This window comes from Parus major, chromosome 1A (assembly GCF_001522545.3).
Source record: "Parus major isolate Abel chromosome 1A, Parus_major1.1, whole genome shotgun sequence".
NCBI lineage: Eukaryota > Metazoa > Chordata > Aves > Passeriformes > Paridae > Parus > Parus major.
In genome coordinates this window covers 11,973,867-11,999,920 of record NC_031773.1, presented here as the reverse complement: position 1 = coordinate 11,999,920, position 26,054 = coordinate 11,973,867, and the positions used below count along the sequence as shown (strand labels likewise).

General features: G+C 36.8%; 1 protein-coding gene across 4 annotated transcripts in view; it reads left to right on the top strand.

Annotated features, from left to right (window-relative positions):
• Positions 1-10,888: 10,888 nt before the first annotated feature.
• Positions 10,889-26,054, top strand: part of ORC5 (origin recognition complex subunit 5) — a 62,540-nt gene continuing 47,374 nt past the window's right edge. For 3 of the 4 annotated variants that reach the window (XR_001521830.3, XM_015629164.1, XM_015629166.3), the window contains exons 1-8: positions 10,889-10,928; positions 13,726-13,909; positions 15,459-15,551; positions 17,500-17,697; positions 21,177-21,251; positions 23,574-23,685; positions 24,026-24,156; positions 25,868-25,916. Coding sequence is in view for 3 of the 4 variants with exons in the window: in XM_015629164.1 (XP_015484650.1) it covers positions 13,799-13,909; positions 15,459-15,551; positions 17,500-17,697; positions 21,177-21,251; positions 23,574-23,685; positions 24,026-24,156; positions 25,868-25,916 (769 nt within the window). In the remaining variant the exon portion in view is untranslated. Of the gene's footprint in view, positions 10,940-13,725; positions 13,910-15,458; positions 15,552-17,499; positions 17,698-21,176; positions 21,252-23,573; positions 23,686-24,025; positions 24,157-25,867; positions 25,917-26,054 lie in introns of all 4 variants that reach the window. The other variant, XM_015629165.3, reaches the window with a different exon arrangement.

The window sequence follows — 26,054 nt, the reverse complement described above, 5'->3', positions numbered from 1 at the left end:
GAGACCAGGGGTTGATTAAAGTACTGTACTTGCTGTCCATGGGTCTTAGGAAATGCTAATATCTCTTTATATTCTTTTATTATTTTAATAGATGCCCATTCTTAAGGTAGACTTGAAAAATGTTGCTTCTTGTTATGCTCCAAGGTATGCTTTGGTCTCTTATTACCGGTGAGAAGTACACCCACATAATCTAGGGCACAGACTTAGAAGCTGCTGAAAGAAAAAGCTGCTGAAATTAATTGACAATGCTTGAGCTTGCCTTTTACTTTACTCAGTTTATTTTAATAGTGGCTGACACTCAGTGATTTGTGTGTTTCTCCAAGACTGGGATGGATGTACAGGGCATAACATAGATAACAAAAGCTGTGACTGAAGAATTGCCTGTCACAGAGAAATCCAAAAGAAGAAGGATGAAATTGTTTAGTATTTTGTCATCAAACAAATGATTTGTTAATTACTCTGCTTGGAGGGACTGTGAGCAGTATATGTGGACAGAGAAACACAGAGAATGTCAGAGATTTTGGCATGCAGTGTACTGTTCTAAATGATACAAACAAGCCAATCTTCACAGGTCCTTCTTGTAGTAATGCTTGTGAAAGTCCCCTCTTCTTCTGAGCCGTTGTAAAAGGAGGTAAAACAAATGCAGGGCAGGAGCCCTGAGCAGTCTCCAGCCTAAACACTGAGATGAAGAATCCAATGCAGACCTTTGGAAATGGAAAGAGAGAAGGTGGCACTGATACTAATTAATGTTTTTAGTCTCTTGCAGAGGACATACTGAAAACCTAAAGAAGACAGCATTTCTCTTTAAAGACAGCTTGAACACTTAATGGAAACTGTAACTCAAGCTCTGGTGAATTCAATGATTCAGAAAGACATTGGGAAGCAGCCTCTGTTTGTCTGCTCCAGAACAGAGTGCCCCCACCACACCTCCCATTTCAATTCTAATGAGACTTGAATTTGCAGGGGTGTTAGGCAAGAGTCCAAAGTTAAGCCTCCTATTTTTTTCCATCAGTAAGGGGGCTGTATAAGCTTCTTTCAGAGCCTTTACCTTTGGAGGAATGGCTGATATTACTTACAGCCTGAATGATACAGGAGAAATATGAACATTAGTCTTTCTCATGCTACAAATTCTTCCTGCTGGTTTCCTTCACACGAGGTTTAGCAACTGATACAGTACATTAAAAAATCAGACAGTTCCCCTTAGGGCTATCACATGCAGTAATTAAATCAAACACACACAAGAGTCACACAGGGGATTTGACAGTGCATTTGAAACCAGTGTGCTTCAAATATAGGCTGATGCACATCAGTTCAGGCTGATCACGTTTTTCCCTGTAGAAGGTTGTTCCAGGCATCCTGTTGGCATTTAAGCATATGCTTTACATTAAGTATGTGAGGTTCTGCTACAGGAACACCAAGCAGATGAGGACCTCTATATACAGATAGGGACAGCCTCATTCTCTGAAGTCTTTTCCCTCATGGAGGATCTCAATCACTCCCATAGCTGTTGGACAAACAACACAGAAGGGCTGGGTGCTCCATTTGTTAGTCTGTTGCCAGCATCACTTGGATGGAGCCCTAGCACAAGGAGAAGGGAATAAGAGCTTTTATAGCCTCTGAACAAGCTAAGCAGCTTTCAAAGCAGAGGCAGATTTTTACCCTCTGCACCCAGATAGATCTTGGGTCAGGAGCAGGTCTCTGGTCATCCCTAAGTGGTGTGGTATGTGGCCTCCTGTCTTGTCTGGGTTTGTTAGTGGAGAATACAGCACAAACCACAAAATGCTGAATAGTTGCCAAGTGAGCTATTGAGAACCTGACTGCAATGTAAATGATACAAAAAAAACAACATTGGAGAGATTCTTTCCTAACCCCACATAAATGCAACTCAAGTGAAATATTATAGTTTTAAAAACTGACTTGCAAATATCTTTTTGCTTCAATATAATGCTTTAGAAGTGAAACATAGCTTTGGGGTAACAGTGGGAGCTCCTGCTCCCGAACAAATTTAATACCAAAGCAATATATCTGAATTTTATTTTAGAGCTACACTAGAAAGCAAAAATGCTTTCTTGAATGAAAATCTAGTTATGTGATAAAATTCATCTTCACTTAGGAGAACACTCTAACAAACCTGAGCAAAATTCCCTCATGTTTTCTGAGCTGGAGCTGTAGATACATGTTTCTTGTGTTAGTGGTTAGACAGGATGGCATCACTATCCCACACATCCTGGAAGTTATCAGTTGCTCTGAATGACATCGTGTGTGCTCATTCCCAAAAGGCTTTTAAGTCTCTGAGGTTATTAAGGAAGGCACAAAGCCCAAATCAACAGTCTCCACCACAGGAGAATGGGAAAAGAGGTTACAGACACAAGAAAACTTTATTTTCCTGTTCTGTCACTACTGGTTCTGCTGGCTCTGTGTAATGTGTGTTGAAATGAAGCTTAGCTGGGGGTGATGCACTGGGATGTTCGAATGCTCTTTAAACCTGTTTGGAATAATTCCATTTACATTCTCCACCAGCACACTTTGGCAGCTTGTAGACACTGCCAAGCCCTGCACAGCACTGAAGTAGGGGTCAGTAGCAGGAGACTTATCCTTACCCTAAATAAACAGATTCCTTAATTATTTCTGTCCCTCCCCCATGGCTTCCTCAATGCTTGTGGTACAGAATTACTAGTAAGAAATGGACTCCACCTGGATCAGCTGCTGGCTACAAATTTCACTCCTACCTTGTGATCCATATTAATGAATATTTTGGCTAGCAGCAGCAGGCACAAAGCAGAGTATCTTTTCTTTTAAACCTTCTTGAATCTTCTGGGAATATGCAGCTATTTATAATCCTGACAGATGTTCCAAGTGGGCTTTTTTGCAGGATGTATTCATCCTCCATCAATAACTTTGCATGCAGAGTGTGGGATCACCCCTGCAATTTGTACCACGTTTCCTTACTTCTTGATTTATCTCTTATTATTATGGATTGAAATGTGTCCTTTTAAGCTAGTGCTGCTCATGCAGTGACTGTGCATGAAGACACATGACAGAAGGCTCAGGATCCCCAGTGCAGTAGCCCAGGGTGCCAAGAGACTAAACAGCCTCATTTTCACCAATACAGCACCAGTCTGGCTCCACATGATGCTGCAAACAAAAAAGATGTAGAAACTTCCCTTTTCCCTAACAGCATCACATTCTCAGAAAGGGAGGCAGTGCCTTCTGGAATATTCTGTGAACATGTGACAACCCACCAAGACATACAGGAGGTCTACAGCACTGGGAATTTCTGCCTTGCCTGGATTCAAAGATCACTGATGCTATTGGGTTTTATCTGCTGGAGTGGTCTTGGTAACAATGAAAATTTAGAAACGAACAACTTTGACATACCAGTTTCTTCATTAGGCCAAGCTGGAGCAGAGGTCAGCATTCTCTTTTGAGCCATAGCTGTATTTTATTAATGGCACCTCCAACATCATGGCTTGATTAATAAATAATCCATGTAGCTGTTATTATACTGTTTTGCCTTTGATCTTTTCAGAATGGAACATAATTCTAGACACGCAGTGTCTTGAGACATATAAACAAATAAAACTGAGGTATCAGCAATTACATATTGACAGAAAGATGGGGTTTGGCAGAATCGCTAGTTTTGCAGAGAAAACAATTACTGTAGTCTGAAAGTTTGAAATCATCAGTTGAAATGTCTTCAAATGAAAGCCCTTTTTACTCATAGTTGAAAGAATTCTTCTTGATAGAGCATCAGCTCTATCACACCTTTTTTCTTTTAAATCTTCTCATCTTCTCTACTGAAAACAGATTTAGCTCCTACCTCTATTCTAGCTCAGCAATAACTCTCTCTTTTTAAGTCAGTCCTCCTTTGTACAAAAGCAAAAATCACAGCCTCTCTTTCTCACATCAGTCCTCTGAGTCATGCTGAGTTTAAAGGGTCTAATCCAGAGTTCTTAACCTGCCTGAATCCTCTTTCTTGATTTCCTGTGGGCAATATCTCCATCCTCCTGGTCACTTGTAACCCAATCACCATCATGGATCTCTTTACTCTGAAATGATGTCTCATTCAGAGCAGGACTTTTACATATATAACCCATCACCACCCACCACCTTATCACTCTTTAACAGGAAATGTTGCCTGCATCTCTGATCAGCTCATGGTCTCAACTAACATTGTCCTTCTAATCAACACCATCTACAGTTAAAAAGGTCTTTATACATCTGAAATCCCAGCAGAACTCTCTCTTTCCAGTTCCTTCCTTAATACTTCCTTAATACTGCCCTTTTTTAAAAAAGGAAAAGAAGAAACAAAGCAAAAATTAGGCTTCTGCTATACTGCAATTATGGTTTACCCTGGTGATTAACCTAATCTGTTTCCAGTCTATGTGTTTCCAGTTTTTTGAACTGCAACTTCACACATTGGAACAGAATATACAAGTCATAATTATGAAGTGTGTGATCATCCCTTGGAATGAAATAATATTATGCAATGATCCTAGGGGATGGTGGGGAAGAGAATTACTAGTTGGGCAAAATCTGTTTTGCATTGAGAAGTGCTGACAGACTGAATCACCCGCACATACAACTTACTCATTTTGACACAGGTGGATGGGCCACCTTCACTTAACCCAAAAAGGGGTATATATATCTATATCAAGTATATATATCTATATATACTTGTCACCTATGTGGTCCAATAAACAGCCTGTTCACAGTGAACTTCTCATAAAAATAGGCAAATTAAGGGGCCAACAATCACTGGATCTAGAGATAGGGATACCAAACAGAAGCAAGAAGGTGGAATATGATGCTCAGGATATGGTATCAGTGAAATACTGCAAGTGGTTTCCACACTGATTTTTAAATACTCAGTTTTGACTATTAAAAGAATAACAAGCAAAAATACTTTTTCGAGTCACAAGCACATAGTTGGGCATACCTGACTATGAGACTGTACTATTAAGTAAAGAGCTGAAAAATACATTTCTAAGTGCAACAGTTGTCAAAGGCAGCACAGATTTTTCTATAGATAAAAGCTGAGTATAGGTTGTGTAAGTTAAGTGCTAGAATGCTCTGAGAAGAACTACAGTTGTTATAAATATTGACAAAGTAGCTGAAAGACAGGAAGAAGAAAGAGGTTGGTCCTACATGGTCATTTATTGCTACCCAAAGGTACTGTAAGAAAAAATACCTGTATCTACCACGGGTTGTACTGCTTTTTTCTCCAAACCATTTATTATTTATTGTAGTTGAAAGAAACTACAACACAATGGTGATAAATGCAATAAAAGATCTACCACCTGAAACTACCTGGCTTTTCTTTGCTTATCACTTAACAGACATTTTTTTATTGATATAGTGCATTAGAAATGGGAGATTAATACATTATCACTGTTAGTCTTACTGGTAAATTGCATTCATTTTACAAGTAAATTAATTCAGCTCATCGCAAACAGCAAATAATTTTTCCTGTCATTAGCACTAATCAATGATTAATTAGGATTATTAAAAATTGTTAGCATGGAATTCTTTTCCAATGCAGTTATCTAAATGCCAAATTTATTTTGCTGAGAGTTTGGCATAAGAATGAGACAGTTATATGGTCATGGAAAATAAGCTGAAGAAAAAGTTCAAGCTAAGAAGTAGATAGGATTTCTTACTAGCCTCAGTAAGTAGTCTATCTGAGCACAGTGAAATTTAACTGCTTTTTACTTTTCTAGATTAAGAAGGTGATAATAAACTTCAGTCCACAAATATGATGACTCCATTGCTGCATTCTCCTGCAAAATTTTGTTGAATTTCTCTTTAAATTAACTTTCAATTCTATATTGACAAAAATATGTTGGGCTCTATCTCTCATAATTTATTGGAAGCTAGCAAAAAAACCAATCCCATGGAAATGATATTGCTGTGAGTATGAAACAATAATCAACTCAACCACTTTCAAAATAATACCAACCTCACATGAAAGGAAACCATTTCACAATGAATTTACCAACAGTTCCAATTTAAGGAAAGCAAAACCCTCCCAACAGTTTATGCTCTTTGAGAATGTTAATCCTGCATCACAGATGATGTCATGAGAGACAAAAAAATCACTTTAAAATTGCTAGGATGTCATGTCCCAGTGCTGGAGACTCCGTAACTGGGGTAAAGCTGCAAGCCAAGGCTGACAGGCTCTGTTCAGGGGACCCCAGCACATGAACAAAGATAAATGTAGTGTGAGTTACTTTTTGGCACTATGGGGAGTTTAATATAGATGAAAATAAGTTCAGTTTTATTTCAATTCACACTGGGATCTACAAACAAATGCCAGTTATGCAAGTTCATTGAGTTCAAACTCACACGCCTAGTTTATTCAGTGTATGTTCAGGCATGTAGGCAAGTAAATGAAGAATTTCCAGCTAGAACTAACCTGAGCTAGAAATGGTATCACTTAGGCATGACTTTCATAATCTAAATATATAATGATTAGTAACAGGTTTTGGTTACATACTCATAATAACATTCACCTTGGCCTTCTGATTTTTAAAGAATATAAAATAACTTGTTAAATCTCAGCAGTTTTGTATTCAAAATTGATACACTCAGAAATGTTCTTTGTGAGGAATATGTACATTCCTACAATCTTCTATATATCTTCTTAGAGAAATAAGCATGTTAGTTAATATATGGATTTAACTGAGGATGTTGGTGGTAGAACATCATTTTCCCAGAAAAAAATTATTTGGAAAACAAACCTGCCTAGCATTAATGGAAATCTAACTAAAAATTAAGATATCTTCAGTATGAATTGACTTTGTTTATTGGCAGCTTGAGGAAAGGTATTTATTTTCTCTCCTTCACCTTTAACAGATTGCATCCCTTGAGGCCTAAATTCTAAGTAAACTGTTATGATACTGTGCAACAGATTTGTCTGAGCAACCAGCTGAAATTTAGCAGTAATTGCCTATGGTGATATTTTTGTCAGATCTCATTTGGAGATCTCAAACTCTAGATCGTTCATCATATATTTCTGTCTGCAAATACTCTGCATTACATACTGTGGGAGTATTTAATCCACAGAATTACTGTTTTTCATATTAATGACTTATAAATGAGAGCTTAATTACTCCTAATTCCCTGAAAATCCACTGTTGGTGATTATAATCACTAACGATTAGATTGTTAAACATTCATCATTGTCTATCTTTAGCAAACTTAATGAGAAATTATGGATCAAATCTCAGTTTCTGATTCTGCTGCCAAGTGCTGGTGGAAGAGAACCCCTGCTGGCTGTGAGCAGTGCCAGGTCACCACTGGTGGTACCCCTTGGCATGGACACAGGATGACTGGGAGTCAGCAAAAGATGTGAAGGGAATATATTGTGTTCCTGCCATTCACAGCCCACAGAACTCTCTCCAGGGACCATTTGTCCTGATGTAACTCAAAGCCCTTTCATCCAAATCTACTTTTATAAAGCCTAACTACCCCTGAACTTTCTTGTGTCATTATCAGGACAATGAGGAGATAAGTCACTTGAGATCTTTTCATCCATTTCGAAGAAAAATCACCCCATATGTATTTTAAATTATCTTTACCTAGAAATTTTAGTGGATGATTTGTGTAGAGGTAATGACACTGTCCTTTCCACTTGCTCTGTTGAAAGAGGTGTATCATCCAACAAGGCGGGAAATGTGGTGGAAGTCATTTCTTAAACCTGCTTTCAAGTGAACATCTTTCCAAAGCAATAATTTCTTCCTGCTCTTTGTCAAACTGCTTTTCTGCACTTTTGTCAGATGCAATTGACTTTTTGGAGTAGGAAGAGACTGCTCAAAAATAATCTGGATGCAGTCTCAGTAACACCCTGCACAATGGCATCTCTGGTAAAATGTGTCTTGGAAAGAAAGGGAGAAATAAAAATAAATACTACACATATTCGATATACATAATTCCCTCTGTATAGCTCTACATACACACAGAACCTAGATAAATATGTATGTGTTCTATACATGGTTCTATTTAGATATATAGAAAGACATATATAAAGAACTTAATCTGGTAATTCACTTAAATACATACATTTAAGAAATGAGGAATCCCAGTGATTTGAACCAAATGAGTAAATATTACATATTTAAAGTTTGTTGGTGAACTGGAACTATGGATGTAAAAACTTGAGTGAAAATTAATCACTACCAGCACTGATAATAACTTTCACAAAGAAAAAAGTGTTAATATAAAAAAATCAGACCACAAACACAGTGAGAAAGGTCTATCTCCTGCTCTGTTACATGCAAGTTCCAAGCCTCAATTTACTGTTTACTTTCTCATTTTGAATTTATTTGGTAGCTAAGCAACTCATAATCAGAATAAGATAAAAAGACGTGACAGCTTAGTATAAATTAAGAAATAATTTAACTCTTCAGAAATGCATATTGAGTGGCATCAGTGAAAACTGTGTTTGATGAAAGATCTAAACTGAAATTCATTATGCTACACATAACCAGCTATACTTAGGCATGAATTCTATGTCTAGCAACTGCTACTAAACAGTTTTGGCCTCTTGAATGAAAAAAAAAAAAAAAAGTCACATGAGATTTAAGCAGTTTTACTGGGAAGTAGAGACTTTCTGTAGGAATATATGGACACTGATATGCCCAAGTAACTGGCAGAGCTGTTCACTGGTCTTCTGTGATAGCTTTTCATTTGCAGATTTAAGAGCCCAGGATTCGGTGGTACTTACTTCAGGTAAGTCCTGCAAAACCATAGCATTATAGTCCCACCCATTTCAATCAGTAACAACATTCTAAATTATTTTAAATTTTTTAAGTTATACAGATTTCTTTTTTATTTTTATTTCTTTTTTTTTTTTAGTTTTGCCTTATGGTAATAATGGTGGCACTTTGGATTAATGAACAGAATTTTTACTGTTTGTTTTTTTTTAATTACATTGAACAATTGAACTAATGAACACTGAATTTTGTTTGAACTACAGACTAGAAGCTAGATGAGACAGGAGTGGGGGTCCCATCCAGTTCATAAGCAGGCTTTTGGAGGTGAGGTTGCAATTGCTGAAGTATCTTTTGGTTTGATTTCAGCCAGACTGGTTCCCTCAACAAGCTGTCTTTATAAGCCACACAAATCATAGGACCAGAAAATGAGTGGAAGTGGGGATGTAACAGGGAGAGTAAGACTCTCCTCTGTGAGGTAATATGGAATTACATTGTGTTGAAATGACCTTGGAAGGCACTCCAACCTGAACCATTGATTCTCCAACATAACCACTAAATTGAAAACTACATATTTAAAAACTGACCTCTTTTTTTAGGATTCTTGCTCAACTCCAACACAAATTTCAGATTTGCTCAGTAGTCATCCTTAGAAGATGCAAATTCTAAACATCACTAAGAACTGCTTCCAAAACATTTCATTTCATCTCCCAATCTCTCCACATCTCCCAATGTGGATTCACAGAGACTTCTTTCAGTCATTATATTTGGGATTTATCTAATTCTATTCAGGTTGGTTTTTGTCTATAAATTTACGATATAGATCTAAAGATCTGAAATACTGTTCAGGCCAAGGTATGATAATTGCGCATTTACATGCATATTTACAAAAACCCCTGACTGCTAAAAACAGCCATGCTTGATTCACGTAAGGCTTATTTACTTATTTAACATTTCACCCAATTCTGAGTACAGAAGGAGTTTATTACTTTAGCTTTCATAACCCAGCATGCAGCTGTCACATTTATCCCTCTAATACTGTGTGCACTGCTTATGCATAATATAACTTCAGCTGTAATTTGAACCTATGGTTATGTATTTTCAGAGCTTGATTGGAGCAGAGGCTCAAAAGACCTGGCTTTAAGCAGTTTTGTGTACAAGTACATGTAAGTTAAATACTGTTCATGTGTGTAAGCTAGGCGCCACTTGTCCACAAAAATCAGATTTGTTACCTGGTGTGCAACAAGCCAATAATTTTACACTCAGGAGGGGCACTGATTATTTATTTTTGAGTTGCACAAGCCAGAAATCAAACACCCCAACTATCAAAACTTTTTACTATTTATAGATTTTAACAAACAATGGAGTTAGTGTTCATTTCCTACAAGTTACAGAGTTCTCTTAATAATTAGTATTCATCAGCTAATAATTCTATTGTTTCTCATGCTAATTAGTCTGCATGCTCAAACTTTCTCTTCTTTTGGGTCTGGGGGTTTCTTAGCGCCATGGTCACCATCTGGCCCTGCAGGAATTACCTTTCACCCAGTCGGATTGTGCTGATTTAGCACAATTGGCTTTTTAGGTTTTTTGCTTATCTTGGGTGTTCTGCCAACTGTCCTTGAGGCATCCCTTTGTGTCCACAAGCAGTAGTACGTCCTTCTTCCCGAGCCTTGCAAACCTCCCGCGAGGTGTGAGATGAGTGAAACCTGTCCAGCCCTAGACCTTACCAGGGCAGTTCTCCCAAGTGTCTTGTCTAACACCTGCTCACCACTAAGAGCTTGCCAACCTTTCTGTTTCACGGTCTAATTCTCCCTTCTTGTCGATTTGATTTCAAATTATACAAAGATCAAAGAACACCCCTTCTTAAGAAAAGTTTACATGTTTCGAATTTTGCAGCACCCTCACGCCTGTCCCTGGGGGAGAAATGCCTCAGCCCTGGGGCTCCCGCAGCGGCACAGTGCCCTCACGCCTGTCCCTGGGGGATAACACGGGATATCCTGTGGGATACCCGGCTGGCTAAGGGACACAGTGCCCCGGCGGCTGTCCCTGGGGGATAACACGAGATATCCTCAGGGATACCCGGCTGAGTAAGTGGCGCATCCCTCTCACGGCCGCCCCGCCCCAGGCAGTCCCGCCATGGGCACGGCGCATGCGCGCGGGCCGGGGAGGTGGGGCGGCTGCGCGCGGTGGTGGCGGCGGCGGCGGCGGCGGGAGCGGGTGAGGAGCCGGTGAGAGGAGCCGGGGCGGGTGGGAAGGAAGGAGGGCAGTGAGGAGCAGAAGGGGTAGATCTGCTTCTGCTCCGCCTTCCCGGTGGGACTCGGTGTGGGAACGAAACCCGCCGCAGGCTGAGCCGCTCCCTGGGCTGGGAGCACCCTCAGCCTCTCGCGTGGCGGAAGGAGCCCTTTGCCGCGCTCGATGGAGGCCGGGTGTCGTCATTCCCCTTCAGCCAAGACATGCCCATGCTGGCCAGGGGGCTTGTAGGGCCTGAGGGGACGCAGAACCGTGCTCATCTCTTAAGTTCAGTCATTTTTGTATGTCATTTTTTATGCTAGAGTGTGGAAAGGCTGCCAAGTGTAGGTGTTTTAGGATCCATGAGTTGAGAGGAGTCCTAGTAAATCGTGAAGTCCCGCCATGAAGTTTAACATCTGCTCTTAACAGCTTTCCTCGGTCTCAGCTGAAAAGTGTTTTTTACATCTTCCTGCTCTGGCTGGAGTCACACGTACAACCTTCCCTGGGCTGGAACATCCAGAATCCAAACTTTGGCTAATACTTACGCTTGCGTTATCATTGCCATTTATTCTAAATTAATTCTTTCGTGAACACGTTGCTCTAAGCATCCTTTCTCTTATGAGCTCGTGAATGGGGTCCCGTTGGAGATGAGGACATCTATCTATAGCCAGTAGAGATGTAGGTTTTCATCCGGGGGCTGAAATGTGTTCGGTGAAAGTTGCCATTTGCAGAGGGGTGTGGGAAGCAGACAGGGCTGGCAGATACGGTGCTGTCAGCAGGCGATTTGTGCTTTCCTGGAGGGAAGTTTGCTTGGGACTGGCCTTGAAAAGCTGAAGTTCTTTATGGCTTTAGATGCATTTAGGATACAGTCAAGTCCTGTTCTCATGTAGCCAGTAGAGCAAAAGGGCTAGCTTTTTTTTTTTTTTTTTTTTTGTTAAATTTACACAATTTTTTCAGCCTTTTCTAGAACTTTTTCCCCAATTGTTTGTCCTTGGTTTTAGAAGCTTCCGTCATAATTTTTTTTCTTTTCTTGATACCTAGCTAGTTTTTTTAGAGACCAACCTTAATCATGCTACTTGGGCTTTTTGTCTTCATTCCATTTTTTAATAGATATCTGAGTAGATACAGTGGGGAGATGCACAGAGCCATTCAAAGCTGTTAAAATGGGCCAAGGTCATTTGTATGATTCTCTGTATAGGAAATAGTTTGCTTAATACAATTAATATATGATTGTGGAGGTTTTTTTGCTCCTGATAGCAGCATCACTTTGATTTTCCATACTTAATATGTGATTGACTTATAAATAAGTAAATAATATAAATAAACTTTTTTTTAAGTTACTTCAGACTTAGTTTCTTGGTATCTAACTGTAGTCCTTGTTGTGTGTGATGCTGTTACTTTCAAGTAGGTGTAATACAAGAATTGAATTAATTATATCATCATGGATATCCATTTTTTTCTTCATTAGTTCCACTTATTTTTCTGTTGATGATTCTACAATCACAGATTTTACCTCAAAAAACACTGAAGTGTAAAAATAAAAGAAAAATTATTTTCTCAAATCTATTTATGGAAATACCAGAGATTGGTCCCAAAAGGAACTCTATTTTAAAGTATTTCCATAAATACATTTGTGTTTGCAAACCTCCTTGTACCCCAGAAGCTCTCCTGTTAGTGTGATCCACTACTGCATTTTTTCCTTCAGAACAAGTTTTTTTCCTTCAGAAAAAAGTTTGTTTTCCTTTTACCTTGCAATTTCTATTGCTATTGCTAACCTAATCTTTTCTCCTGTGCTGTTGTACTTACAACCAGTATAATGTATTTGTCGGTAAATACTTACATTTTAAATAGTTGAGAGTGTTTTGTTTATTATCTTTGTCTTGATAACATACAGATAATCCTGTCAGTAGATGAGATGTCTTTATTGCCTTAATGAAATTTCCAAACTTTATTTTTGATTGTCATGTTTTGTTTGACAAAGTCAGAATCCACCTGTTGAGGTTATTTCTCTGCATGTTATCTGTATCACAACAAGTAAAAGTACATCTTACCAGCAGTTTTAGAAGTGCACACAAAGACTATCTTTGACTGTTTTTCTACATTCTGTCACTAAAATCCAGCCCTCCCAGTGTTACAGCAGTCAAGACCTTTTTTTCCCTTGTCTAGTGCTTGTCTAAAAGGTAGATTGGCATTAATATTGCAGTTTTATGTATGGTTTGGGCTCCTACTAGTTTTAAGGAGTATTTCCAGTCTTTACCATCAAGTGGATTTTCTTCATATGCCTCTGAGGCTTCTTTCAAGATGGGGCTAGCATTTCTGTTAGCAGCCAGAGGTCTATTACTTTGTCATCTTTATCTTTCCTTATGTCCTACCTCTTTCCTGTTGTTTGTAAATCCCTCTTTATTGACTGTTCAGGGAGGTGATGATCTGTGACTAATCTACTTTACTCATTTTTATTCTCTTGCTACTTTTTAATGTATATAAAATCAGAATTAAATGTGTAATTCCTCAGTTAACTAAACTAGGATAATTCTTTCTTGTATTGATTTACTCATATCCTGTATACCTTTCCTTTTTGATTTGCTTTTTTGGATTTTGTCTGGTGTGGAAATGTCTATATAGTGCCTTACGTAGTTAAGTCCAGTTTTGCTGAAGTCTTTTAAGTCTGTCATATTTATGCCCTTATCTTGAGTTAGAGTATCTGTTTAGATTTTATGTCAATTCCCATTCCTTTTCCTTTTATATGTATGGAAGTAAATGATAATGAAAACTTTTTATTTTCCAGATCCCTTCTTTCCTTGTCTCTGCACCTCAAAAGGGACATGCATATTTAGGTGGCTCACTACAGGAATATCAAAATGCCTAATCTTGAACATCCAGCATACCCAGCAGATGACCTGTTTCACTTGGAAAGTTTGGTGCCCTGTCGAGAATCCCAGGTGTCCATGTTGCTGTCAATATTTGGCGAGGTAGTGCTCTTTGTGTTCCATGTTTGAACAGAACAAAGGCATTCCGCTGTCTCAGGCGGGAGAGGAGAAATCTAAGCGTGTTTTTGTGATGTCACTGTGAACATGCTTTGGTTCCCTCTTTGTTGAAGTTTTATTTTTTGTTACCATATTTAACATTAGTGTTTGGCAGTAGATTCTAGTATGTTGGTAGGTTGAAAGATGTATTACAGCTGGAAGGACCTAAACAAACTTTGGAGCTATTTGTGCCTTTGTCTCTCTGAAGCCCGATTTTGCCACAACTCTATTCTGTCTTTGCCAGTTAGTACCAGGGAGTAAGTCTCTTCCTCCTGGACCTAAAGTTCTAAATGTCTAAATCTGACAGTTGTCTAAATTTCTTTCAACTAAAAAAGTAATTTTTTTCAGTGTCAGTGTAGAAATTCTGTTTGGTTTTGACCTGTTAATCTAATACCTGACTGCCTGAATTCTAAGTACATTAAATTGTTCTGATTCTTAGTAGTTTTGAGGGTGGTTGTAAGAGTGAGAAATCACTGGCTTGTTAATTGATTCTGTTACTGCTTCACAAAGCTGTGGTAAAAGGTAATGGAGATTTTTATCTGCAAACTTAAAAGCAGTTTTCTTGCAGAATGTCTGTATCCATTTAGTAACAAACTGAAAATTAGTATCTGTTTTCTGTCTTTAATTATGGATACTAATAATATCAATAATATCAAATTGTTTGATACTAATAGTATCAAATTACAGTATTCAAGTTTTATGTATATGTTACAAGCCTAGCGGCAAAAACTCTTCTTAAAAATAGATACATCAATTATTGATCAATTTGCACATACTCAAACCTGCATGTCCTGCACAAGAGTGTTTCATCTTGCATAAATTGACTGTTGTTTATCCTTAAAAGTGTCAATTTAATTTTTGTATTAATTTTTAAGTCAATATACAAAATTCTTAGAAATGAAAATGCAAACCTGTGTGAAAATGTGTTCAGAGTGGAAAAAAAAGAATAATTCAGCTATTTTCCCTGGATCTTAAAAAAATTACATGAAATGAACAGCATCAGGACCATTAAATAAATAGATACATCAAATATTACCTTGTGAAAGAAGAGCAAGTTTTACCATCTCCTTCTTCATACCATTTAATTCTTTTTTCTTTGGTGCTAATGAAAAGAAACACAATTAGTAGTGTTTGCAGAAGCTAGGGGAATGTATGGCTTGCAATTTGTGCTTGCCAAGATTTTATTTCAGTTAGTTGACTAATTTGAATTAAGAGCTCACTGCTTTTTTCTGTGTGTTTTTGTTGTTTGTTATAGCATTTTCACTGGCAGTAATGTGATACTTGATTCTTGCAACTGACTCTCCCAGCACTTCAGCAAAGGTGTAGCGTAAAACTTGATCTTGTTGATTCCATAATAATTGGTGTATTTTATATTTACTGCCTCAATTTAGGATTTAACTTTTCTTCTGGGGGAAAGGTCATTGTTAAATCTTTCATCTGTTGAATGAAAAGAAGAACTCATACAGCAACAACTTTTTTTTTTTTCTCCCCTTAGCGTCAGCAGTTTAGTTTTCCATCCATCTTTATCTATGGACATACATCTAGTGGAAAGACTTATGTGATGCAAACTCTTCTAACTACCTTACAGGTAAGAATGGTCACAAAGGATATTGAATTTACAATTTATAACCATGGTTCCTCAAAATAGCCTTTACTTTCTCAAAATGATGTGTTTCCTCAATCATTTCTGCCTTCCTGATTCTTCTCCACTTACTGTGTCATGAATGCATCACTCTGTTCACTAGGACACTTAGGATAAAATAAAATTGTATATACTGACATATAATATAAATCATAAGAACTTTTTTGAGAAAGTTGAAAAAAGATAAAAAAGGAGGCAGATATTGTTCACCTTGTCTCCATGACTTAGCCTGAAGTAGTTCCACTGACTCTTTGTTTTAATTTTTTCCAAAACACGTTTCAAAGTCCTCCTGAGTTGAAGGGTGTCATTACACAAGTTTCCATCTAGATCTGTTAATGTCTCTGTTTTTGTCAGTCATGCAGTTTAGGGATTAAAATCCAATGACAGGTGCCAATTTTGTGCCTAAACTGTAAATTTCCACTTGTGTGTTTCTATTGCCCTGATACTTTTAACTTGTCCAGAGTGAGCTTATCACTTTATCTGCAGGATCTGCAGGTTTTATACAGAAACCCCGTTCATTAAAAATTCTGCAGAGGGAGAAGGGTAGAAGGCAGGGGTTTATGATCCTCCTCCATGAAGTAGCCTTTTGTGCCTTGCTCACAGCTCTGCTGACCGCTCGCACCGTGAGCGAAGATGTGGCAGGCCCTGGGACATGGCTGGTTTTAGCAGCAGCTCTCTACAGAGCTTCCTTGTGCCATATCTGGTGTACTGTGTACACCACACACAGTGTACACAGTACACCAGACTGTGCTGTGTACTGTGCTGGTGTGAATCACATCTGAGGCACCCAGCTTTCTGTCTGATAGGGAGGTACAGCACTACCTGCTTTTTGGTGATGTAGCCCTTACCTTTTAGTGGTGCTCAAAATCATAGAAAAGCTTCTTATTATATGCTGTGTGAGTGGATTGCCAGCATGTACCCACCCTTCCCCACATCTGCTGAATCATATTGTATTTTAAGTAGAAGACTGGAATGAAGTACTTGGATTATTTTATTTTTATTTTTTTGTTATATTCAACCATATTCCTGCATGCCAGTGACTAATGTTTTCCAGAGGTTTTAATGTTTTGTGTGAAAAAGAGCATCTGCCATACCAGAGGTTATGGAGTTGTGCAGATAAGCTATGCCTTAAATATAAGGTTGCTAGAAAATTACCTTTTTTTGCCCTAGGTAGGTTTGACTACTGGTACTATTTTATAGGTTATAGTGCCTTCTATTTAAAGACAAATGACAGTAGATTTTCAATATTAATGAATTGATACTTAAAACGTATCTCATACTCTGTTTTTTTTTTTACTCACTCTTTACTTTGGAAAGATCTGATATTCTGAAAATGTCTCACACAATCATGCTGATCCCACGAGCCTGATATAGAAGTTTACACTTGATCATTTGTGTGCATTGAATGCCAGAAACGTTCACAGTAATTCTGGGGAGTGTGCTGGAGTGATTACTTTCTTTGTAATGTAAGTTTGAGATGTCTGTGTTTTTTAGACACTGTAATTCTTAATAAACCATTTTATGATACTATAATGTCTTACAGTTGTCTAAACTTTTTTGAACTAAATGCTGTTTGGTTTTCTTGTGTGTTGCTCACAATTTTTCAACATAGTTGAAGGATACATTGTGCTTCAGTTTTTAAACACAATTAGAAGGTATATGCCCATTTGAAGATGTATCAGCTCTCTCTCTTCAGTTTGTGATACATAATATTTTGACTAGGTACATAATCTTTTTTTTTAACAAGTGTTTTTGGTTCTTGCTGTATATTCTGTTGGCAGGGTATGGTTTCTTTCATTCTCTCATATGGAAGAGAAAACTTTTTCTGGAGTATTTACACTGGAAAAAGTCAAATGCAGTTGTATAATTTTTCTTGTTCTCTTGTTCTCTCCAGCTTCCTCATGTGTTTGTGAACTGTGTGGAATACTTTACGTCACGACTTCTTCTAGAAGAAATTCTCATCCAGTTGCAAAACAGTTCTCCTGGTACAGAGCAGACCTCTCCTGTGCATTGTGATACGTTGAATGACTTTGTTCGTCTGTTTAAACAGGCTGTGGCCAGCCGGAAGCTTCAAGATGAAACATTATACATTGTAAGTAATTTCATTTTAATGTCCAGTCTCATTCCTGCTAAGAGGGTGTGACTAATGACTATTGATAATTAGTATGTGAAATGTGTGCCTTATACAGCAGTTTGCACAAAATTTCTCCATAGATCTCATTCAGAACCTGTTGAGAGATTTTTTCTGTTGGCTTACACACTTTAGGTGAGGTTCTCTATTTTTCCTGGTTTTAGAATTTTTTCTACACAACAACTGTATAGCATAACTAATAAGGAATGTAAATTATACCACACATTTCAATTGAGGATGTAATAGTGTTACAAAGTCCTTAAATATAGAGAAACTCTATTTGTTTTATTATTCTTAAGTCATGCTTATTTGTTTCCTAGCATCACAAATGAGAAAGCGGTAGGGAATAGGGCAGAAGGGAATATGGAGAATGCAAATGGCAAGGCTTGGCTGGCTAGAATAGAACTTAAGCATAATATTAAGGAATTAAAGTGCATAACTTTCTCTGTAAAATCTTACATCTTCAGCTACACTTGTGACCCTCAGAGACAGGACCTGTAATTTTAAAATTAAGATGGAAAAAAAAAGGCTGCAATGAAAAAAGTGATGATATTCTCAACTGGAATAAACAGCAGATTGCAGGAAAAAATAATCAGAATTTAGGTTGCAGGAATAATTGAATCAGTGTAATACTAGAACACTAGGATTTGGTTTAGGTCTTTGGAGTTTTTTACTGTGATAATCTTAACTTCACAAAGGAGTCAAAATTTGCAGACTATAACAGCATTATTGTGCTGAGAGATGACCATGGAAACAAATTGCATTCATACAAGAGGTCTGATGGAAGGACAGTATGAAAGCTGTAGTATTAGCGATGTGTAAATGTAGATATATAGTGTGGACCTACAGAATATGTAGACTAAATTTCAGGCCAGCAGTGGGAATTAAGGTTTTTTTAAAAAGAGATGAAACTGATTATTTAAGAAAATGAGAATGTGGTTAAGACTGATTGCTTTGAGAAACATGCAGAGTGATTACCCAGGGTCATTATGCTCTCAATGTCCCCATACTGCTTTGGGGTTGTTTTTTTTTTCAATCAAACAAGCAGTTCATAATTATACTGAACATTCTTCATTCTGTTTCACATACTACAGTTAAATACGTTTTATTCCTATCTGAAAGTACTTTGCCACTGAGATAAATAACTTCATATCATGTTTAGTGGAAACAGTACTATCTCATAATTTCCTATAGGTCACAAGGTTAATAAATTTGACATACTTTGTAGAAGTAGAATGAAGAAAATAATGTACCAACACTTAAAAATATAAAAACAGATAAAAAGTTATAAATAGAGAAGTAGTTTAGCTTACTGTCACAGAAGTGATATTGATATTCTTCAGCAATTCCTTAGGCACAAAATTTATCTCTCTAATAATCTTTAGTATATTTCACATAATACTTCTTACAGTAAAATCTTACTTTTGGATTAGTATTTGGATTAAAATCTATTCAGTAAAGAATTATTCTTGTATTCTTTGAAAATTGGCATCACTCAGAAAAGTAGAAAGTTCTTGAGCAATGTTTGTAGAAAATAAAACATAAAATCACTACAAAGGTTCAATTGTATAATGAAAATAGTTGTTGCCTCAGAAGAATTAAGTATTAAATTAATATTTCAGTTAAATTCTGTATGGAAACAGACAGGAATGGGAGAAATCAATTAATGTTTGTTAACCTATATTATCTGGATTTATTATAGTGTGGTTAAAATTGAGACTGATGGGAGACCAGCATGCTGCTAACAAACTGGCAATGCTAACTTACTCTATTTCATTTCACTAGTAAATAATGTAATATTTCAGCTCAATTAACTCAGAGTAAATGAAGATAAATGTTTACTTTCAAGCAAAGAATTCTAAATGTTTCTCTTAACCCAAGCATAGGTGCTAAATGCTTGTGATTATTTATGAAAAATGAATTTATTCATTTTAACTACCTTAAAAATTGGAGTAGATATAACTTGTAGTCATTCATACATTTACAATATTTAGTACTTTACAGAACTATCAAGCTACTTTTTTGAATGTGAGCAGTCAGTTTTTTAAAGTATAGGCTTTTTTAAAAAATTGAAGAGTGACAAGTCTATATGGATACCAAAGAGTAATGCATAGATTTACAGACCTGAGGGAAGGCTGTTTCTAATGAACCATTTGACACTTTCAACAAAACAGGATCACTGTGTATTTTTTCTGCTATAAGTAAAAACTGTAGATTCCCATTTACTAAAAAGTGTGATCTGCTTAGGTCAAGACCTTAAAGCTTTGTGTTTAGTAGCTGCATGGCACTTGGTCCAAGAGCAGTGTTCTTTTAGTAAAAATAGCCTCTCTTTGGTCTGTAGTATAAAGCAGTCTTCATTCCTGAAGTCACTTAATACATGAACCAAATGCAGATATCAGTATAAAATCATATGTTGTAGTTTTAAATAAATTCCTAAGAAGTGTAGAAATTGGGATGTAGAGATAGTTCTTTTAGGTTTGAGTGGAGGGATTCTGAAATAATATTTTCAGAAATGTTTGGTTGTACACATAGAATTCTTTGCCTTATTGTGGACAACAGGAATGAGATATGTCCTAAGATTTTGGTGGAGAGAAGATATGTAATGGGATAAAAAACACAATTTTCTAGGGACCTGTAGTTTTTATCTCAACAGCAATAATTCAAAAGAAGTAATGAACTTCAGAATTTAGATTTATATTGCAAGTAGTAAATAGGCCACAAAAGAAATGTGTTTCTATTATCTTCTTTCATTCTTGTCAAGATTTTAGGTGTGCTGGGAATAAAAAAAACATTTTTTACCGAAGGGTAACCATGCATGTGTTCATACTTTTGTTTCATTTCTTCAGACTCTAAAATGTTATTTGCTTAAGATGTTTCTTGTTTAAGCTGTCCATATGCTACATATCTGTTACTGCTATGTGAGGCTTGCATAAAACAAATCCTGTAGATTCCTAGGCTGAAAACTATGGCAAGAAAAGGTTCTCTGAAAATTCAGTTCAGTGAATTCTAGATGATAGCTAAATTTTTTTAAAACACCATTTCTTATTTGTGTTCTTATCTGAAAAATAATTTCATAGTAGGAAAATATATCTCTCCTAGAGTATACATGTAGTTAACAGTGCTACTGTACTACATGTACATTTGAAACAAGAAGAATTTTGGGAAAAAATTGAGGTTTCAATGGTTGTTAAGGATATCATGATTTTGTTGTTATATTTCTGACTGGACTTGAATAATAGTTCTTCCTGCCATAATGCATGATAGTGTTGCTTGTCTAGGGACTGTATGGTTTTTTAGATGCAGAGCTGCTTGGGCTTCCTGGAAGTGCGTTGGAAGCAATTGTCTCTCCAATTCAGTTTCCAGCAACTAAGAATTAATTTTAAGTCCATGTGAGAGTGGGAATTGACTTGGTCTATATAATATCATTGTTTTGTTAAAAGGTTCTGGATAGAGCAGAGCAGCTGAGGGAAATGGAAGCAAACATCCTGCCAGCATTTCTTAGGCTTCAAGAGTTGGTAAGTGTCTGGAAAGAAAATAACATGTGTCCTGCCTGTTGAAAGTAACTGAACATGTAATACCTGTACATCCAGGCTCACAGATCAAGAAATGATTCTTTAGATGAGAAAAGTTGCAAAATTAAGCCTCATTACCCCGAAACAGTGGTCAAAACCAGAAACCAAACTAGAATTTAAACATTAGGTTTTAATTAAATCCTTTTTTAAAAGCAAATTGTGGTTAATGGTTTATTATTTACAATATCTGATGTGTTGTAGGTTCTTTGGAGGCTTGTGTCAGATATATATCTGTCTTTTCTAGATTGTCTTTTTAAGAATGAGATTTTCAGGAGACTACCAGCTGTTTAATTTGGCTGGAGCTGCACAGCTCAGCAGCTGTGAATGTGCTTTGACTTGCTAGAGAATTTTCTCACACTTCTCCTGGAACTGTGTGCAGTAAGTTTCTAATTGGAGTAAACCACTGTGTGCTTTCCTTTCTCACTTCTGAAGCATCAAAGCTTTTGAAATAAGGAAAAATGGTACATTCCCTGAAAAGAAACTGAAGACAAAACTAGAAGTTGCTGGTACTTTGAAATGTCTGAATATGTAAATAGCTGAAATTATACTTGTTCTATCAAAGCTTTTATGTGGTGCTCTTAATCTTCTGGTCACATTGATTTCTCTACTAAATGAAGACTGATTCACAGCTGTGTTCTTAATCATGACAGCTGGTGCATTTTCTTTCTCTTTTTATCTGTTCTGCCCATGTTCTGGACTAGGCTGCTCCTGAAGCATAAACAACCAGTTCTGCAGAGAAGGGAAAAACTTGGGTCTATAATTGCTATATACAGAGATATATATGGGGATCAGGGATCAAAGCCCCATAGACTAAGCCTTATATGTGCTAGAGGAGCACTCCCAGATTCAAACCTAACCTCCAGACAAGTCTGTTGTCTTGAGTGCTGATATTCCAGTTGCTTAAATTCTGAATTCTGGACTGAGGCTTTCTAAAGGAGTTGTGCAGCCAAATGTTTTAGAGCAATGTTGTAGGAGCAAATCTCTTGCATCTCTTCCTCTCCTGGAGTGGAAGGAGACCAGGAATGCCATTAGTAGTAGTGAAGGATGTCATGGGACTGGTGGGTTGCTGCTGAAGAAAAGGTCACAGATGCTTGATGTCTCTGAGGATTGTGGTAGCAAATACTAAATTTCTTCATACTGGGTGATCAGTCAGGAAGTGAACTGAATGTATCTTAGTACTTCTGTTAGCTGAAACATTAGGAGTTCTGGGAGAGGAATCCAACTAAAAGAAAGCAGAAAGATAGTTTCTTGTTGAAAGGGAAAAAATATTTATGCTCCATAAAAATTAAGAAGAAACAGTAAAGAATATGAGTGGGTACGACTTCACCAAGTGGGAAAAGTAAGTAAAAAAAGATTATCACTACATTTCAGGGAAGGGAATAGCATTTCAGTGTCTTTCAAGTCATTCAGAGCACTGTCAATTCAATCAGATTCCTTTTGTTTTATGGAGGTGCCATAATAGTTTTCAGAGGTCTTGAAGAACTGTGTTTAAAAACATCTTTTGTTAGGCAGAATTTTTAGTATGGCTGCAAAAACCTTGCAAAGAGGGAGAATGACACATCATCTTAACAGATAGTTTTAGCTTCATATTAAGTAACTAATATTTTGAAGGGTGACCTAAATAAAACAGTATTGTTTTTAATATGAAGCTTTTTTTTACATATTGATCAAAGCATGCAATCTGAAGCAGGTATTTTGTCAATAAAAACTTGGTTGCAAAAATATATTACTATGAGCAGCCCCATTGTTCTTAACTAGGAAAACAGTTGGGAGGGTAAACAGATAATACTACATTTTTGGTTTGGGATGTGTGTGTGTTTTTTTAAAGACCAGGTTGCCTTTAAAATGAAGTACAAGATAGCTTGGTTCCAGAGGTGCTGAGATTTCTTTTTGCTTTTTAACTTTTTCTGTTTGCTCTGAAAGTCTGTGTTTAATTACTAATGTAAAATGTTCTCTTAATTTTGGGGTGGAATCTACTTGGTATTGTGTATCACCCCACAAAACTTACATGAAAGTAAAATGATGAGGGTTGGGGAGAAATATCATATAATTATGAAGATTTGCAAATGTATGAGCTGCTTGATTAGGCCAGCTGAAGCTTTAATGCAAATTACTAGCATAGTAATAAACTGTAAATTTAATGATTTTTGTGAAACAGGAAAGTCACAATAATTGTTTTTCTCATTGATGCTCTAACATGCTCTGGTTTTTTGTTATTTCTCTGCCTGTCGCTCTCTCATTCAGTTTTTTCTCTTCCCTGTGTAGACTGACAGAAATGTGACAGTTGTTCTGCTCAGTGAAATAGTGTGGGAACTGTTCCGTCCAAACATTGGGTGCTTTGAGCCATTCACCATGTATTTTCCAGATTACAGCATAGGTAAACTAAATTTCTAATCTTCTTTTTGGCGATTGTGTAACACTTTGTCAAAAGTTTTTTTCAGGATTATCAGTGTGCCTTTTACAGAACACAGAATATGTTATAGCTACTGAGATGTAAAAGTCTGTTCACACAACCTGTAAAGGTCTTGTCTTTTTCCACATGCCTGAACATCTCAAAGTAATGTTTTGATTCCATTACATTTGCTGGATCTTCAAATCAATGTAGGTTTTGGTGAATTTTGTTGGGTTTTTTTAGTGATGGTTATTTGTTTTTCCATAAATATGGTTGATTTATTAAGTTGGCTTGAAAACAGAAAAATTTATTTTCTTTTAAACAGGACATCTGCAGAAGATCTTGTCTCAGAATCATCCCCCAGAATATTCTGCAGATTTCTATGCTGCATATATCAATATTTTGCTTGGTGTCTTCTACATGGTCTGTAGGGACCTGAAAGAACTTCAGCATCTGGTGAGATGAGTTTCTTTAGAGTTACTATTTTGTTCTGGGATGTATTTTGCCAAATGAAAGTCTAGATTTATTGCTGCTCTGAAACTCTAGATTTGTTGTTAAATATGGACAAAGAGAAAATCAGAGATTGTAGAATGCTTTGGTTGGAAGGGACCTTAAAGGTCTAGTTCCACCACCTGCCATGGGTAGGTACAACTTTCACTAGACCAGCTTGCCCAAAGCCTCATCCGGCCTGGCCTTGAACACTTCCAGGGATGGGACATCCACAGCTTTTCTGAACAGCCTGTTCCAGTGTTTCACCACCTTCATGGTAAAAAAGACTTCCTTATATCTAGTGTAAATTTGCTTTCCTGGGAATGTGTTAGCTTAAAATGTGGTCGCCCTAAAAATCCATAACAGAGGTGGCAGTTATTTTGGTGCCTGTAAAGGGCCTCCAGTATTGTGTAGTTTTCTGGTAATAAATTTAAAGTATTTGGAAAAAGGTGTTTTAACCATGTAATGTAATAGTAAACAAACTTAACAGAAGAAAATTAAGTTTTTTGATGGTGACATTTGCATAAGCTTAATAACAATTACAAACATTATCTAATCCAAATATTATTTAATTAAATATAGTGTGTACAAGGAAATTTTATAGGTTTGACGTGATCAGTGAACAAATTGGTGCTCAAGAGATGATCTGCATGTTCTGCTGGTGTTTCCCTCAGGAACATGCTGCTAAATTTCAGCTGAACTTCTCTCTTAACCATAGAGGTTTTATAAGTAAATCAGATTGCTGGAGACAGAAATAGAAACCAGGGTCACTGTTCTTGCAGACACGTGCTTAAGTGGCTCTGCTTATGAGAATTTCATTAGCTTTAGATGCACTATTTTCTTGTGCAACACTACAAAAATACTAATGTAATTAGACCCTAAATTCTTTGTGTGGTTGACAAGTCTCTTCCATAGAAGATAGTGGCAGACACAGATAACTGCGGACATCTGAACTCCTTAGTGTCTAGTACAGATTCTAAATGTATATGCTTTTATGTGTAATTATTAATAGTACATTCTGGAATTTTATTAGGTTTATATATGGAAGTTACACTTTGAGTTCTGTGTATTAGCACAGAGATATGTTTAAAGTGCAATAGGACAAAAAGAGAATGAACTCTGGGAATTGGTATTTTACAGAATTCTGTGTGATGTTGATTTAAGCATTTTTGAAGAAAGTCTAGATTCTTGTCTTGTCAAAAATCTCTTAATCTTACTTTAGGCAAAAGGAGTTCATTTGTTTATGGAATATATTAGAATATTTTTAAAATAAATAATTTTTGAAAAAAAAATAATTTCTGCCTAAGTATGTTGAACTTCTCCTGGAATGGAAAGTTTATCTGAAAATGAAGAGTATGAAAAGTTCATGAAAACATTTTTATTGCATTTATAATGATGAATTATTACTTTAATTTAAAAAAATGCAACCCCAGAGTACAATAAACAGATCTTGCTGAGCTCAAAGCTATGTAACCTGCAGTAGATTACTTCTGTTTGTATTTTATGGTACAGAAATGTTGCCATGTTTGACGGTATGATGGTCGTAAGCAAGTGGCATCATTATTGACTGAAAAAGGGTTTGTTGGCTTTGCAAAGGAATAAATTACCCTGCTAGTTATACTCTGTAGCTGGATCAGATAGATAGTACTTTAATATGTTCTGTTTTTGCTTTCTGTAGGCTGCACTCAATTTTGCTAAATACTGTGAACCAGTGGTCAGAGGGGAAGGTAAGGCTGTGTCTTTAATTTGAGTGGGTGTATGAGAGAGTAGGTGCTGTTCAGTGGGTTTTGGTGAAGACTTGGCTCTGATCCTTATGCTGTGGTGGCACAGTGGTATCTCAGGTCACAACAGCATTGCTTACTCCA